Source organism: Myotis nattereri, assembly GCF_964212035.1.
Source record: "Myotis nattereri genome assembly, chromosome: 5".
Taxonomy (NCBI): domain Eukaryota; kingdom Metazoa; phylum Chordata; class Mammalia; order Chiroptera; family Vespertilionidae; genus Myotis; species Myotis nattereri.
Window position 1 is genome coordinate 32,106,134 of NC_138080.1, and position 13,515 is coordinate 32,119,648.

The 13,515-nt window shown below is 52.9% G+C and overlaps 1 protein-coding gene across 3 annotated transcripts; it reads left to right on the forward strand.

The window, feature by feature from the left end:
• On the forward strand, nt 1-12,655 carry POLR2E (RNA polymerase II, I and III subunit E). 3 transcript variants are annotated; one of them, XM_081091515.1, is made up of 9 exons: nt 1-231; nt 4,694-5,077; nt 7,575-7,749; nt 9,542-9,657; nt 10,315-10,395; nt 10,723-10,781; nt 10,885-10,963; nt 11,193-11,277; nt 11,595-12,655. In XM_081091515.1, exons 2-8 carry the CDS (start codon nt 5,021-5,023, stop codon nt 11,256-11,258), a joined length of 633 nt encoding a protein of 210 aa, XP_080947641.1. In that variant the 5' UTR covers nt 1-231; nt 4,694-5,020; the 3' UTR covers nt 11,259-11,277; nt 11,595-12,655. The 3 variants fall into 3 exon arrangements, with proteins under 3 accessions (XP_080947641.1, XP_080947642.1, XP_080947643.1); XM_081091517.1 differs by lacking the exons at nt 1-231; nt 4,694-5,077 and adding an exon at nt 6,334-7,401; XM_081091516.1 differs by lacking the exons at nt 1-231; nt 10,315-10,395 and having other exon boundaries at nt 4,837-5,077.
• Nucleotides 12,656-13,515: the final 860 nt, after the last annotated feature.

Consider the following 13,515-nt stretch of genomic DNA (forward strand, 5'->3'; position numbering starts at 1 on the left):
GGCAGTTTTCTGGGTTATTTCTTTGGAATCTGAAAACAATATGCTGAGGTTTTCTGGGACATCAAACTTTGTATAACAACCTGTTCTGGACATCTATATATATAAAACACAAATATGCAAATAGACGGAACAGCGAAACAACCAAACAACTGGTCGCTATGACATGCGATGACCACCAGGGGACGTGCATAGAGCATGGAGAGCGTCAGCCGTGGCAGCATGGTGGAGCAGGTGAGCGGGGGCACCAGACCAAGGTGGGGTGCCGGTCACTGTCATGGGGCGAGCCTCTGGTGGATACTGAAAATTCTTTGCTCCTGTGCTCCGTGGTCCCACCTGGCACTCACACCTGCGCCAGCACGGGCCCCAATTACCCCTCAGGGCTTCTCCACCTCCCCCTGCTCCTGAGGGGCAATCAGGACCAGCAGCTGCCTCTCACACCCGTTGCCAGCACTGGACCGCCACTTGCACCCACTGCTGGCACATGGCACTGGTCCCAACTGCTCAGTGCCAGTCAGCGGGTGGGAGCAGCGGCTGCCGGCCCTGATCACCCCTGAAGGCTTCTCCATCTCCCCCTGCTCCTGAGGGGTGACTGGGGCAGCAGCCGCTGCTCACACCCACTGCTGGCGCTGGCCCCAATGGCTCCGCGCCCGTCAGCAGGTGCAAGCAGGGCTGGCACCACCCAACAGCATGTGGGAGCAGAGGCAGCAGGAGCGGGGTTGCCATCAGAGAGAGGACCGGGCTATGCAGCAAGAGGGGCTGGGTGGGGGAGTGGAGGATGGGCCAAGACCCGCCCCTGTACTGGTGCACTGGGCCCCTAGCTTTACATAAATGGAATCACATACTCTGTGGCCTCTTGTATCTGGCTTCTCTCATTGAGTGTCATGCTTTCAAATTTCACTCATGTTGTAGCGAGTGTTAGTGCTTCACTCCTTTTCATGGCTGAGTAACATTCCAGCGTGTGGATGGACCACTTTCTTTATCCATTCATCCCTTGATATACATTTGGGTTGTTTTCACCTGTTGGCTTCGTAATGCTGTACAAGTTTTTGTGTGGGCATGTTTTCACTTCTCCTAATGTTAAGGGCAGAAATAGAATAGAAGGAACGCACAAGGCCAAAATGGTGAGGGATGAGAAATTTCTTCGATCACCCGCACACCAGGTGGCTGAGCCCCAAATGGCTCCAGCCTCCTGTGACAGGAATCAGCGGTTTTTAAAGGACTTTTGGCTGGCTTTTTCTGGGCGGAGAATTCTCTGTGCAGGTCCAGAGGGGAGAGATAATGGAATGTGGTCTCAGCAAAAAGGAATGACCATAGTGAAATGGCCTAAAGGTGGGTTCCAGGGGACGGGGTATCAATTCAATTATGTGATCAGACCTCACAGGGACTAGCTATAATTATAAATTATAAGAAATATTAATTACGCTCTGTTAACCGTGATTGTTCTGTTCTGATTAGAGAAAGCACATTCTACCTGGCTGAGAACTATATGCCCCGGGAAATAGAAATTAACCTAGGAATGCAGTCAGTCCCGTTCTCCTTTCCCAAGAACTGCCTGTCATCATGGAAAGATTAACAGCCTTGTTGCTGAAACAATGTGGCCCAGGAGGCACCTGCCCTTTGCCAGCCCGTTGGCCCCCAGCCCGCGTGGCCTGTAACCTAGTAACCATTATACCTTGCCAACTTCCCCATATACATAAGTGGCTGGCTTATGGGAAGGAGCAGCGCAGATTTTTGTGGATGACCTGCTGCTCTCACATACAGCTGCCATTTTTGGAATAAATGCTCATGTATGATTCACCCCCGTCTCTGTTTAACGGGCTCAAATAGAGACAGGCAGCTCAGACCCATTGCATGTCCCGTTTCACTTGTGCACCTAGGAGTAAAAATGCTGGGTCCCGTGGTGACTGTTTGAGGAGCTGCCCCATTTTACATGCCCACCCATGAGTGTGTGGGTGGGGGCCTGGTCTCTGGGCCTCGGGCTCTATGAGGTGGCACAGCATGGGGAGGGGTGTGAAGGAGCAGGTTGCTACTCTGCGTCCTGGTGCTGAGGCCACTTGATGGGTGGCAGGACTCTGAGTCGTCAGCACTGTGGTGTGGCTCTGCCAGCCTCTCTGCTGTCCTGAGGCCTCCCTGCCCTTGTGACCCTTTTTCCTATTAAAACCCACCCTGACCTTCTCACTCTCCGACTTTGTCCCCCGTTCCCCTTTGCATCTAGCCACATCCCCAATTCCTTTCCTCCTGCAAACCTGCCCCATCCAGGCACTCAGTTCACCTGTTCCTTGGATCTGTTCGCCTCATGGTCATGAACAACACCCACTTAGCTAACCTTTGCCCAATCCTCAGGCCTGTTCAGACTCATTGCTTGGTGGCTTTGATGGCTGCTCCCTATTCCTCCTCCAGACACCTTTTCACCTGGTTCCAGAACACCTGGCCACCTCTCGCTGCCCTTATTCTATGTAAGAGAACTTACATAACAGTGTCAGGTGCTGAATCATTAGCAGGTCACCCTAGGAAGTGGGTGCTGCTTGTGGCACAGGGGAGGGAGGCAGTGAGGCACAGAGAGGTTAAATAATGTGTGCTTGGGTCACATAGCCAAGATCGGAGCCCACGCAGCCGGTCCAGGGTCTGTGCACACTTCTGCCTTCTACAGCTCCCTTTTCTCCTCCTGGCCTCTGGTCTGGATCTGCTCAGTGAACTCATTCAGGCTCCCAACTCCAACCTCCACCCTGTGCCCATCGTGCCCACACGTCTGTCTCCACTTGAACCTCACCTTGAATTCCAGACTCGGATCCTCCCCATTTCCTCAATGTCTCCCCTTGGGGTCTTACCAGAGCCCCCTAAGCTCTGCACATCAAAGAGTCCTTCCCTATCTGCCCACTGAGTCTTTCCATCCCAGTCAGGGCAGCTCTATTTTCCCCCATCTCCACGTCCTGTCCTGCAAATCCTGTGGGGACACCTGGATCCGGACCACTGCTCCCCACTCTCTGGTTAGGACATCCTCCCCAGCCCCTTCCTTGGTCTCCCTGAATATAAAACCCAAATGTTTCAATTCAATCAACAAGGCCTCCCAGATTTGACCACTCCACCCTCTGACCTCCTCTCCCACCCTGCCTGCACAGGCCTCCTGCTGCCAACCAGGCAAGATGCAACCGCAGAGCCTGGTACAGACTGTACCCTCGGCCTGATAACGCCTTCCTCCAGACAGCCACACCCCCCTCCCGCTCCTCCTTTGGGCCTTTGCTGGAACTGCTCCGCCCCTTTCCTAACCTCCTGTGTGATACTGCAAACCTCCCATTTCCCATAGCCGGCCTGCTCTTCTTACAAAGCATTGTCACCTTCTCACATTATTGTCTGATATGTTCACCGTGTCTATCCTGTCTCTTCTTGGAACCTAAGGGGGTGCTTGCCCTGTGGTTGTTCAGTAAATATCTGAATAAATGTGTCACTGAATGAGAAGTTACCGATGCCTCCAGAGTGACAGGGGCTGGGCTGGGTGAGCCTCCTGTATGAACTCAGGGAGAGATCCAGGCAGAGACAGGGCTGGAGCTCAGGGGTCGGGAAGGGGAGAGGACAGAGGTGGGAGACTGTCATACGCAGGAGGACCGATGCAACCTCCTTCCAGACATGGTTGTCCCTTTGGATTCTCAACTAACCCGCGCTCTCTCTCTCTCTCTTTTTTTTCTAAGTTTATGATTTTTTTAGAGAGAGAGGAAGGGGGGAGAGAGAGAAACATTGATTTATTGTTCCACTTATTTATGTATTCATTGATTTTTTTTTTTTTGCTAAATATGGTTGTCTTTATTTTCTTTTTCCTTGCCCAGCCCTATCTAAACAAAATAAAACTACAGGACTGAAATTAACAACCCATTGAAATCAGCAGGAAGTTATTAAAATCATAAAGCTTTTTAAAAAATATTGTATTGATTTTTTACAGAGGAGGGGAGAGGGATAGAGTCAAACATCGATCAGCTGCCTCTTGCACGCCCCCTGCTGGGGATGTGCCCGCAACCAAGGTACATGCCCTTGACCGGAATCGAACCTGGGACCCTTGAGTCCGCAGGTCGATGCTCTATCCACTGAGCCAAACCGGTTAGGGCCATAAAGCTTTTTTAAAAGTAATTATAGGTAGTTAAATTATTTAAAGTATACAAAGTTCAAAGAGCCAAGGGTAAGGAGGTCTCCAAGAAGGCTTCCTGGGGTAAGGGAGAGGTGAGGCCAGGGAGAAAACTTGGGAATTTGAAGGACAAAGGGAACACATGACATCAAAGTGCAGGAATTTCACTTAAAATAACATTTCTGAAAATATTGATAAGAGCAACAATAGCACCTGCACAGTGGGACTGTGAGGAGAGTATTCATTGATTCTTGTAGGTGCCCTGACCAGGGATCAAACCCACAATCTTGGCTTATCTGAATGACACTCTAACCAACTGATCTGCCCAGCCAGGGTCAGCCAACGCTCTTAAATGGGGACAGTTCATTACTTCCATTGTACAGATGGGAAAACGGAGGCTGGGACCATTAGGTTGCACATGGCCCAGAACCAACTGAGAGGACCCCCTACAGTTGAACGCACAAACATTTATGGGGGGACTGCTACGCAGCCCCCCGGGTCCTGAGAGGAGAGCAGGCCCCTGGCTCGGTCTGGGGTCTGGGCCTGTTTCCCCAGCCTCCGTCTCCTCACTTCAACTAGTTGGGATTCTAAACCGCCGCCCCAGACGGGTGTTGAGGGGAAGCTGGAACTCCAGAGCAGCAGCCAAAGCCGCGCGAGAGCTCCCAAAGCCACGCGAGAGCTTCCAAAGCGCGAGTGGGCGGTGCCATTCGCACTCCTCAGGCACAGCCAGCAGCCGCTCGGGCTGCCCTTAGCACTGCCTGTCCCAGAGGTCGTTGCATTCAGGCGTTCGCTGGCGACAGCCCTACACGGAGAGGCTGAGGGGGCCTGAACGGGGCTTCGCAGCAGCTCAGTCGGCTCGGGTCCTGGCGGCGGGCACAGGCGCAGTGAGTGTGAGCGGCGGTCGGCATGGATGACGAGGAGGAGACGTACCGGCTGTGGAAGATTCGCAAGACCATTATGCAGGTGAGAGCGCGCGGGGCTTGGCGAGCGCAGAGGGCGGGCCTCGGGGCCCAGCCGTGAGTCCGGGCGGGGCAGGGAGGCGGAAACGGGAGGCTGGGGTCTCTCTACCCGGATGTTAGCTGCCTCTCGTGTCGCGGTGTTGTCCACGTAAAGAGTGCCGAAACCTTAGAGAACTTTTAAAAGAGTTTATTTGAGCCCTGGCCGAGTGGGGCGTTGTCGTCCTGTACACCAAAAGGTTGCGTGTTCTAGTCCTGGTCAGGGCACTGACCTAGGTTGTGGGTTGATCTCGGTCCGGCGCTCGCTCGCGCTTTCCCGCTTCCCATCCTCTCTCCCCCCTCCCCCCTCCCCCATACCCTTGGCCCAGCTGGTGTGGTCCAGTGATTGAGCCTCAACCGATGAACCAGGAGATCACGGTTGGATTCCCAGCCAGGGCACATGCCCAGGTTTCGGCTGAATCCCCCTTGCGGGGCGTGCAGGAAACAGCTGAAGGATGTGTCTTTCTCATCAATGCTTCTTTTTCCTCCGTCTCTCTCTCTTTCTAAAAATCAGTAAAAGTCATAAATAATAAAAAGTTTATTTGAAGCAAAAATAACGACTTGCTGGGAAGCGAGATCTCAAATACCCTGGAGAATAACGGTTTTGCAGTTTATTTTTTTATTGATTAAGGTATTACATATGCGTCCTTACCCTCCCATTGCCCCCCATCCCCCTGCAGTTTCTTTTTTTTTTTTTTTAATATATTTTATTGATTTTTCACAGAGAGGAAAGGAGAGAGATAGAGAGCCAGAAACATCGATGAGAGAGAAATATCGATTAGCTGCCTCCTGCACATCTCCCACTGGGGATGTGCCCGCAACCCAGGTACACGCCCCTGACCGGAATCGAACCCGGGACCTCTCAGTCCGCAGGCCGACGCTCTATCCACTGAGCCAAACCGGTTTCGGCCCCCTGCAGTTTCTTTTATGCACTTGCAATGAAGGAAGGAATGTAAGGACGATTACAGGAAGGCGCGAGGAAGCCATGCAGGGACTGGATCACAGGGAGTTGTCTGTAGTTGAAGGCGGTCCTGCGTATTTCAAAGGTGTGTTATCCTGGGCTCACAAGAACAGACAGGGCTCGCTTAAGACAAAAGTAAACCTTTTACTAAACAAGTTCTAGGTCTGGAACGTGACTGCCCACCATGACCTGCCCAGTTAGGGATTTATGATCAGGTTACCTTATGAGGTTACTTTCCATGGAACCCTTTTTTTTGTCTACAGTCTCTTGGTTATTTCCTGGAAGGCTTCCACACTACCCCAGTGCATAAGACAGAATCACAGGATTACGGGACTGCAAGGAACCTGGGCCAGCTGTCCACCTGCCACCATCCAGTGCAGACATCTCTCTCTGACCTCTCTGTCTGGTGGCTACTTCAATGCTGTACCCACCAACTTTGAGTTACTCGGGATGGAACGAAGCAGCAAGCTGGCTGAGCATCACTACACGCCATGTGCTTTAAGCCGCCCTATGGGAGGGGGCCACTGTGACCCCCAGAAGCCCACCTCTGCCTTTGCACTCCCCTTGTAGGAATCCTGCCGGGTTTAAGGGTTTAGGGCTGGGCAGCCAAACCCAGCCCCTTCACTCGTTTGCAAAGCTACCCCAAAGATAGGGACTGAAACAGCTGTGCTACAGGCCGGCAGTGTTGTGGGTCCTGAGAGAAAACCAGGCTGTGGGGACTTCACAGAGGAAAGAGAGTGTAGGAGGCCTCAGGCAGGCCAGGCTGAGTAGCAGCTCGGACCGCCCCTTTCTTTACGTTTTTAAAAATATTTTTATTGATTTCAGAGAGGAAGGGAGAGGGATAGAGAGAAACATCAATGATTAGAGAGAATCATTGATTGCCTGCCTCCTGCACAGCCACTACTGGGGGGATCGAGCTGGCAACCTGGGCATGTGCCCTTGGCCGGAATCGAACCTGGGACCCTTCAGTCTGTAGGCCGATGCTCTATCCACTGAGCAAAACCAGCTAGGGCCCCTTTCTTTACTTGGATCTTCTTCCTGCCAGCCCACTAAAGAGCCCCAATTTCCGAGATGAGTCCTAGAACTCCTGGCCCTCAAGCTTTTCCTGGTTTTCAACTAAGGTCTGTCCAGGCAGCCTAGCAGTGCCCCTCCCACCTGTCTTTCTCTGCCCCAGACCCCAGGGCCCCAGCGCTAGGCTCAGATGGCTCCGACCCAAGTCCCACTTCTGCAGCTGCTTCCCAATCCCAGCCTCTCACGGCCTCAGTTTCCAGGATAAAATGACGGCACCCATGGCAGCTGATGAACTGGATTGACACAATGGCTGTCTTGGGGTGTGCCCCGTATTTGTCTCTACCTGCTTCATCCCTCTTTTTTGGGTTCTACACACACCTGCCACACTGAGCCCCAAACTCCCTGTGTTGTCCTCACGGTGACCTCGTTCGGCCCAAGCTCTTGCTGCCATTCCTCCTCTCCCCTGGGGTCACCTGGCTCTTTCTGTCCGCAGCTGTGCCATGACCGAGGCTACCTGGTGACTCAGGATGAGCTGGACCAGACACTAGAGGAGTTCAAGGCCCAGTTTGGGGACAAGCCAAGTGAAGGGCGGCCACGGCGCACGGACCTCACAGTGCTGGTGGCCCACAATGATGACCCCACTGACCAGATGTTTGTCTTTTTCCCAGGTGAGTGTCTTGCTGGTGCCTGAGGGGTCACTGAGAGCCATTTGATGGCCTGTTTAGGATCCAGCTTGTAACATTCCCCTGCTTATAACATTGACCCAGAGGAGAGAGTTCCCCCTCACCTTATGTGCTGTGGGCGACGTCATTGATCTCTGACCCTTCTGAGTACCTTTTCCAGTTTCCTTCTTGGTCGTCTTCCCCATTCTCTATTCCTTGGCTCTTTTCTCTGACCACAATTATCATAGGCCTTCCAGGAGAGCCCCCAGCTCCTGACCTCAGACCCACTGTTTCCTCCTCTGTCCACCAGCCCAGCTTCCACTCTCAGCGCCTGTGTTCCCTGCAGCTCCTTCCTGCACCGTTGCAGAGTTATTGCCTCATATTGCTTATCCCCCGCCTCACCACACCCTTTCCTCCTTACTCTGCCTCCTCAGTGTCCAGTCATTGTCCCTGGAGGCTACACTCAGGTACCTCCTCTTTCAGGATCCCCACTGAGCCCTGGGTTGAGCGAAGAGCCCACTGAGGGGTGTCCTGGGATCCCTGTGTTCCTCTCTTTTAGCACCTAACCCATTGGGGCAGCCTCGGTCTCAGGCCTGCAAAAGTTGGGGGACCAGGCTGTGTTCAGCACCTTGGTATCAGCTACATGCCTAGAATGAAGGGGGTGGGCAGAAAACATTTGCAGAGCAGAACCTGGTGACACTTTTTTAGATAAACGTCCCTGTGTATGAGATATGATTATTTGAGACCTTAATGCCTAATCACAGGCCTCCCACAGAGCCATCTCCAGACCTGTCGGGGATTAGCTTCTCCCTGGAGTAGGAGTTCTCCCTGCGTTTCCTGGTGTTCGGTGACATGGAGGTGTCACTGCTCCTCTGGGACATGCTTCAGGACAGGGCTTAAGTTTCTGCCTGTATTGGTTTGCTGAGGCCGCCATAACAAAGCACTATAGATGAGTCCTAAAACAACTGACATTTATTGTCTCCAGCTCTGGGGGCTGGAAGTTCAAGATCAAGTTGTCTGCTGGGTTGGTTCCCCCTTATGTTTCTGTCCTTAGCATGTTAGACGGTGGCTCTCTCCTCCCTGTGTCCTCACAGGGTCCCTAATGTCTGTCTCAAACTCTTAGAAGGACACCAGTCAGATTGGATCAGGGTTCACATGACCTCATGTTACCTTAATTATCTCTTGGAAGGCCCCTTTACCAAACACAGTAGTTATTAGTTACCTTCTGAGGTACTGGGGATTAGGACTCAAACCTGGGGATTTGGGAGGACTCAGCCCAGGATACTGGTCATTGGGGGAGTGATTTGCACTACAGGAGACAGAGGCCCAGCGAGGAGCCTCACGTGAATCCTGGTGGCCAGAGTCCTGTGGCTGAAGCTCGTAGGGTCCAGTGTTTCTCTGGTGACAAAGCCCCAGGCCCCTAATGCTACTGAAAAAGTAACTACTTCTGCTGGGGATGGGCAGTCTGTCTCCATGGCAGATCTGCCAACCTCATCTCACCTCAACACCCAGCCATGCAGTTTGTGGGCTCCCAGATTAAACAAGCCACTTAGCTTGGGGGTTCTCAAACTTTGGAACCAGTGAGGCACCCAACTAAACCCAGATTTCAGACCCCACTTCAGACAGGGACCTTTGAAGTCCAGGGGCATAGGCACCTTTTAGCTGCTTGGTGACCTGGAGGCAGCCAGCTCCCTGTTCTACAAACTGAAAAACTGAGGCCTCAGAGAGATGCCACACATGCCTGGGAACGGGTCGGTAAGGCCCTGGCATTGTGGACCCGCATGCACTCTGTCCACAGAGGAGCCCAAAGTGGGGATCAAGACCATCAAGGTGTACTGCCAGCGCATGCAGGAGGAAAACATCACCCGAGCCCTCATCGTGGTGCAGCAGGGCATGACACCCTCTGCCAAGCAGGTGGGTGTCCCCACAGCAAAGAGCCTGACCACTTCCCTTCCTGTTCTGTCCCGAGCCTCACTTTCCTATGGCACCTAAGAGGCCCTGCCGCTATCTTCACCCAGGGCACCCACTGCACCCTCGGCAGCACTTGCCTCTGGCCCCACGTTCTAATGTGGGAGCTCAGGGTCTGAGAAGGAGCTGCTGTCCTTTGTGGGCAGCATGGGGCATCCCCAGAGCAGGCCCAGCATCCCCCGTCTGTGTTTGGAGAGGCCTAAGTGGGATGGGAGGAGCAGTGAGCACACTCTTCCCTGTGCCTGTGGTCTTTGCCCAGAGTCCTTGCCATCTTGGTCCTCTCTTGGAGAGTGGCCTCCATGCCAGCTCAGGGACCAACCTCCGGACTCATTTGACTGATAAGCTCATTTCCTGACACCAGGCTGAGGTCTGGAGATGTGCAAGGGGCCAAGGCAGTGGGGAGAAACCCATGCATGCTATGGGAATGCCTAGCTTATGATGCCTGGCTTCTTGTTGAGGTACAAGATCAAACCCATTCAGCTTTCCCACCTGCCATGGCCTCTGAGGAAGAAACGAGCCAGGTCTCCAGTCCTGTGTGTGTGTGTGTGTGGGGGGGGGGGGGGGTTGGTGGAGGACATGGCCATATCTGAGGATCTCTTCCAGTCCCTGGTTGACATGGCCCCCAAGTACATCCTGGAACAGTTTCTGCAGCAGGAGCTGCTCATCAACATCACGGAGCACGAGGTGGGGCCTAGGGAAGTTGGGGGGAGTTGGGTGGTAGGGAGTGGGGAGATGGTAAAGAAAGTAGAGCCAGACTCTCAAAGTGTGGCCCCCAGGTCCAGAGCAGCAGCAGCAGCAGCATTACCTGAGCCTTGCTGAGAATGTGGGTTCCCAGTCCACACTGCTGACCTGGGGGATGGGGATCCCAGGTTGTGTCCCAAGGTCCCTCTGCATGACAGTTGTGGGTGGGGTGTAGACTAGCTGAGGACACTGTACCCTTCCCCCGTGTGGGAGTGTGGGGCAGAGCGGGGTCCTGGCCCTCTGGAGACACAGGTTCTGTTCTCTTGGCAGCTGGTCCCAGAGCATGTCGTCATGACCAAGGAGGAGGTGACGGAGCTGCTGGCCAGATAGTATCCTTTCTGGACCTCCCATCCTCTCCCCTCCCCAATCCTCTGGGCTTCTCCATCCCTCCCAGTCAGCCCTGCATGGCTTTTTCCTGACTGAGCTTCCCAGTAAACTCCGAGAAAACCAGCTGCCCAGGATCCAGGCTGGAGACCCCGTGGCACGCTACTTTGGGATAAAGCGAGGGCAGGTGAGAGACCACCCTGGCAGGGGAGCCCTACCCCCAGCCTTTTTCCTCTTGGGCAGGAGCCTCAGCACTCACCTCCCTCCCCCAGCTTTTTGAAGAATCAGGGCTACTCCCAAGTCTCTTTTCCTGGTCGGGGTCCTGGTGCCACCTTCCCCGCTGCTGCCCCCACCAATCCCACACACACCTGGGTCCCTGGGGAGGCCCTCCCAGCCCTGCTCTCACTCTGATGCAGGTAGTGAAGATCATCCGGCCCAGCGAAACCGCAGGCAGATACATCACCTACCGGCTGGTGCAGTAGCCATCCTACCACCTAGCAGGTGAGATAGATGCCACCCCAGCTGTGGCGGGGAAGGGGGGTCTGTATACACTGGTGGTGCAGGAAAGACCGAAGTCTTTGCCTGAGTGGGCCCCATCTGTTACCTGCCCCACTAATGTTCTGACCCGGAGCCCTGAGCTCAGCCCCTTCTTTCCAGACCTGCTTTCCTCTTCGTTGCCCTAACCTTCTCCTTCCAGGTTCCACCACAGCCTGTCACTCTCCACTTCCTGTGGGGCCCAGGAGTGGCATCTGCCCCCTGGGTATGTCTAACCCACGTGATAGACTAATCACATGATGGCCTTTTCTTCTCTCCTCCAGCCCCTGGGAGACAGACAAATGGACTGTAACCACCTTACCCAGGCAGTTGGCCTGCTGGCCGCTTGCCCTGCTGTGATCTGCTCAACCCTGGAAACCTACCTGCTGCTGCTTTGGAACCCAGGGCAGGCTGTGTGCTTGCCCTCCTGGGCTGAGGGCCCTTGTGGCTGCACAGGGACACTGAGCCCCACCTGGGATCCTGTGCAAATGGTTCCTCAAGAGGACAGGATGCTGAGGGGAGGCCAGTGAGCCAGCCAGCAACCAAGGTAGTCCTAGGTTCTTGCCTGTCCCCCGAGGCACTCCAAGCTGGCTCCCCACAAGTGGGACCTGGGTCCAAGTCTCCGGGTAAGCCCCCACTTCCAGCTTCCCTCCTCCATGCTCCTCACAGTGGCCCTATCCCTGACCCGTTGAGGACTCTGAGGTCAGCAGGCAGGGAGATCAAAATACCTCTGGATTTGAGTTGGTATTGAAGCTGGGTGTTTTTAAATTAAAGGTGTTTTGAGTAAACAGTTTCACTTGTCTAAAAAAACAAGGTGGGAGGATAGGTTTGTTGTGGCTTCAAGACAGAGTCTCTGTGACCCCTCGCTGCTCCCCGCCTGCAAACTGCCACAGCCATACCTGGCTTTCTGTCCAGTGTTCACAATGCAAAGGTGCGTCTGTCCTCTCCCTTCACCCAAAAGGCAGGATTAATGTCCGGTGCTCACTTGCAGCTGTGCTCCCTTATGCTTTTCTTGCCTAGAAGTTTGGGGTCCAACGAGCCTCTCCCCCGCCTAGAGTGTCTGGTTCCAGAAGACACAGTCCCCCCCCCCCCCAAGTTAAAAGAAATCATGTCTATTCTTTAACCCTTTGCAGTCGTATTAAATTTGGACCTGGGTGTCATACTGGTCGGGATTAATTTCCATTGAAAGAGCAGTGATACATAACATGCAAGATTATGAAGGACAAACAAAATTTATTAATTCTTTTTTGGAACTACATCACTACTAGTAGAATCACTACACACGTTATCACTTTCTACGTCAGAGTCAGTATTCAAGGTGCCAAAATAAAACTCTTCATCGTTACTTTCAGATTCGCAGTACACTTCTTTCGGTAACGTTCTTTTTGCCATTTTGGAGTATTATTTTGAAATATCTTAACAAGCGAGAATGCCTAATTACAGTTAAATGTAATTTGTAAAGCTTTATTTGAAATTCTGTGAAGCAGCTCTGAAGCTTGTCGATTTCTTCACTCTCAAAAGGCGACTGACTCGCCACGGTGTTTTGCATGGCGAGTGTGGAACGACCGCGTTTGTTTATATTGAGTTTCGATATCTCCGATTTGTCGGGGCAATGTTTTGGTTCGTGACAAGGTCGCTTAGACACTTAAGAGCTTTCAGAGAAATTATGAACTGATACATGAATGAATAGAGTTAAGATTCGTACGGTTCCTTGCTGTGGTGGCTGAGAGCAGACTTACAACCGGAACAGTAAAAAAGCTTTGGTGGCTGAGAGTAGACAAACGACCGCAAAGGGTTAATAGCTTTATTGAGACATAATCACCATACAATTCACCCATTTGCAGTATATAGTTTAGTGATTTTTAGTGTGTTCCCAGCTGTGCACACATTACCACCAGTTCTGGAACATTACATCATCCCCAAAAGCAACCCCAACTCCAACAACCACCCCCTGTTCCCCACTTCACTTCCACTGTCACTTTGGTTGGCTATATAGGTTAACTTTTTTTTTTTTTTTAAATATATTTTATTGATTTTTTACAGAGAGGAAGGGAGAGAGATAGAGAGTTAGAAACATCGATGAGAGAGAAACATCGATCAGCTGCCTCCTGCACATCTCCTACTGGGGATGTGCCCGCAACCCAGGTACATGCCCTTGACCGGAATCGAACCTGGGACCTTTCAGTCCGCAGGCCGACGCTCCAT

Coding starts and splice junctions, on each gene's coding strand:
- POLR2E (XM_081091515.1), top strand. CDS start 5,021: ATGGATGACGAGGAGGAGACGTACCGGCTGTGGAAGATTCGCAAGACC. Junction 7,750..9,541: donor GATGTTTGTCTTTTTCCCAG/GTGAGTGTCTTG, acceptor CTCTGTCCACAG/AGGAGCCCAAAGTGGGGATC. Junction 10,782..10,884: donor ACGGAGCTGCTGGCCAGATA/GTATCCTTTCTG, acceptor TGAGCTTCCCAG/TAAACTCCGAGAAAACCAGC.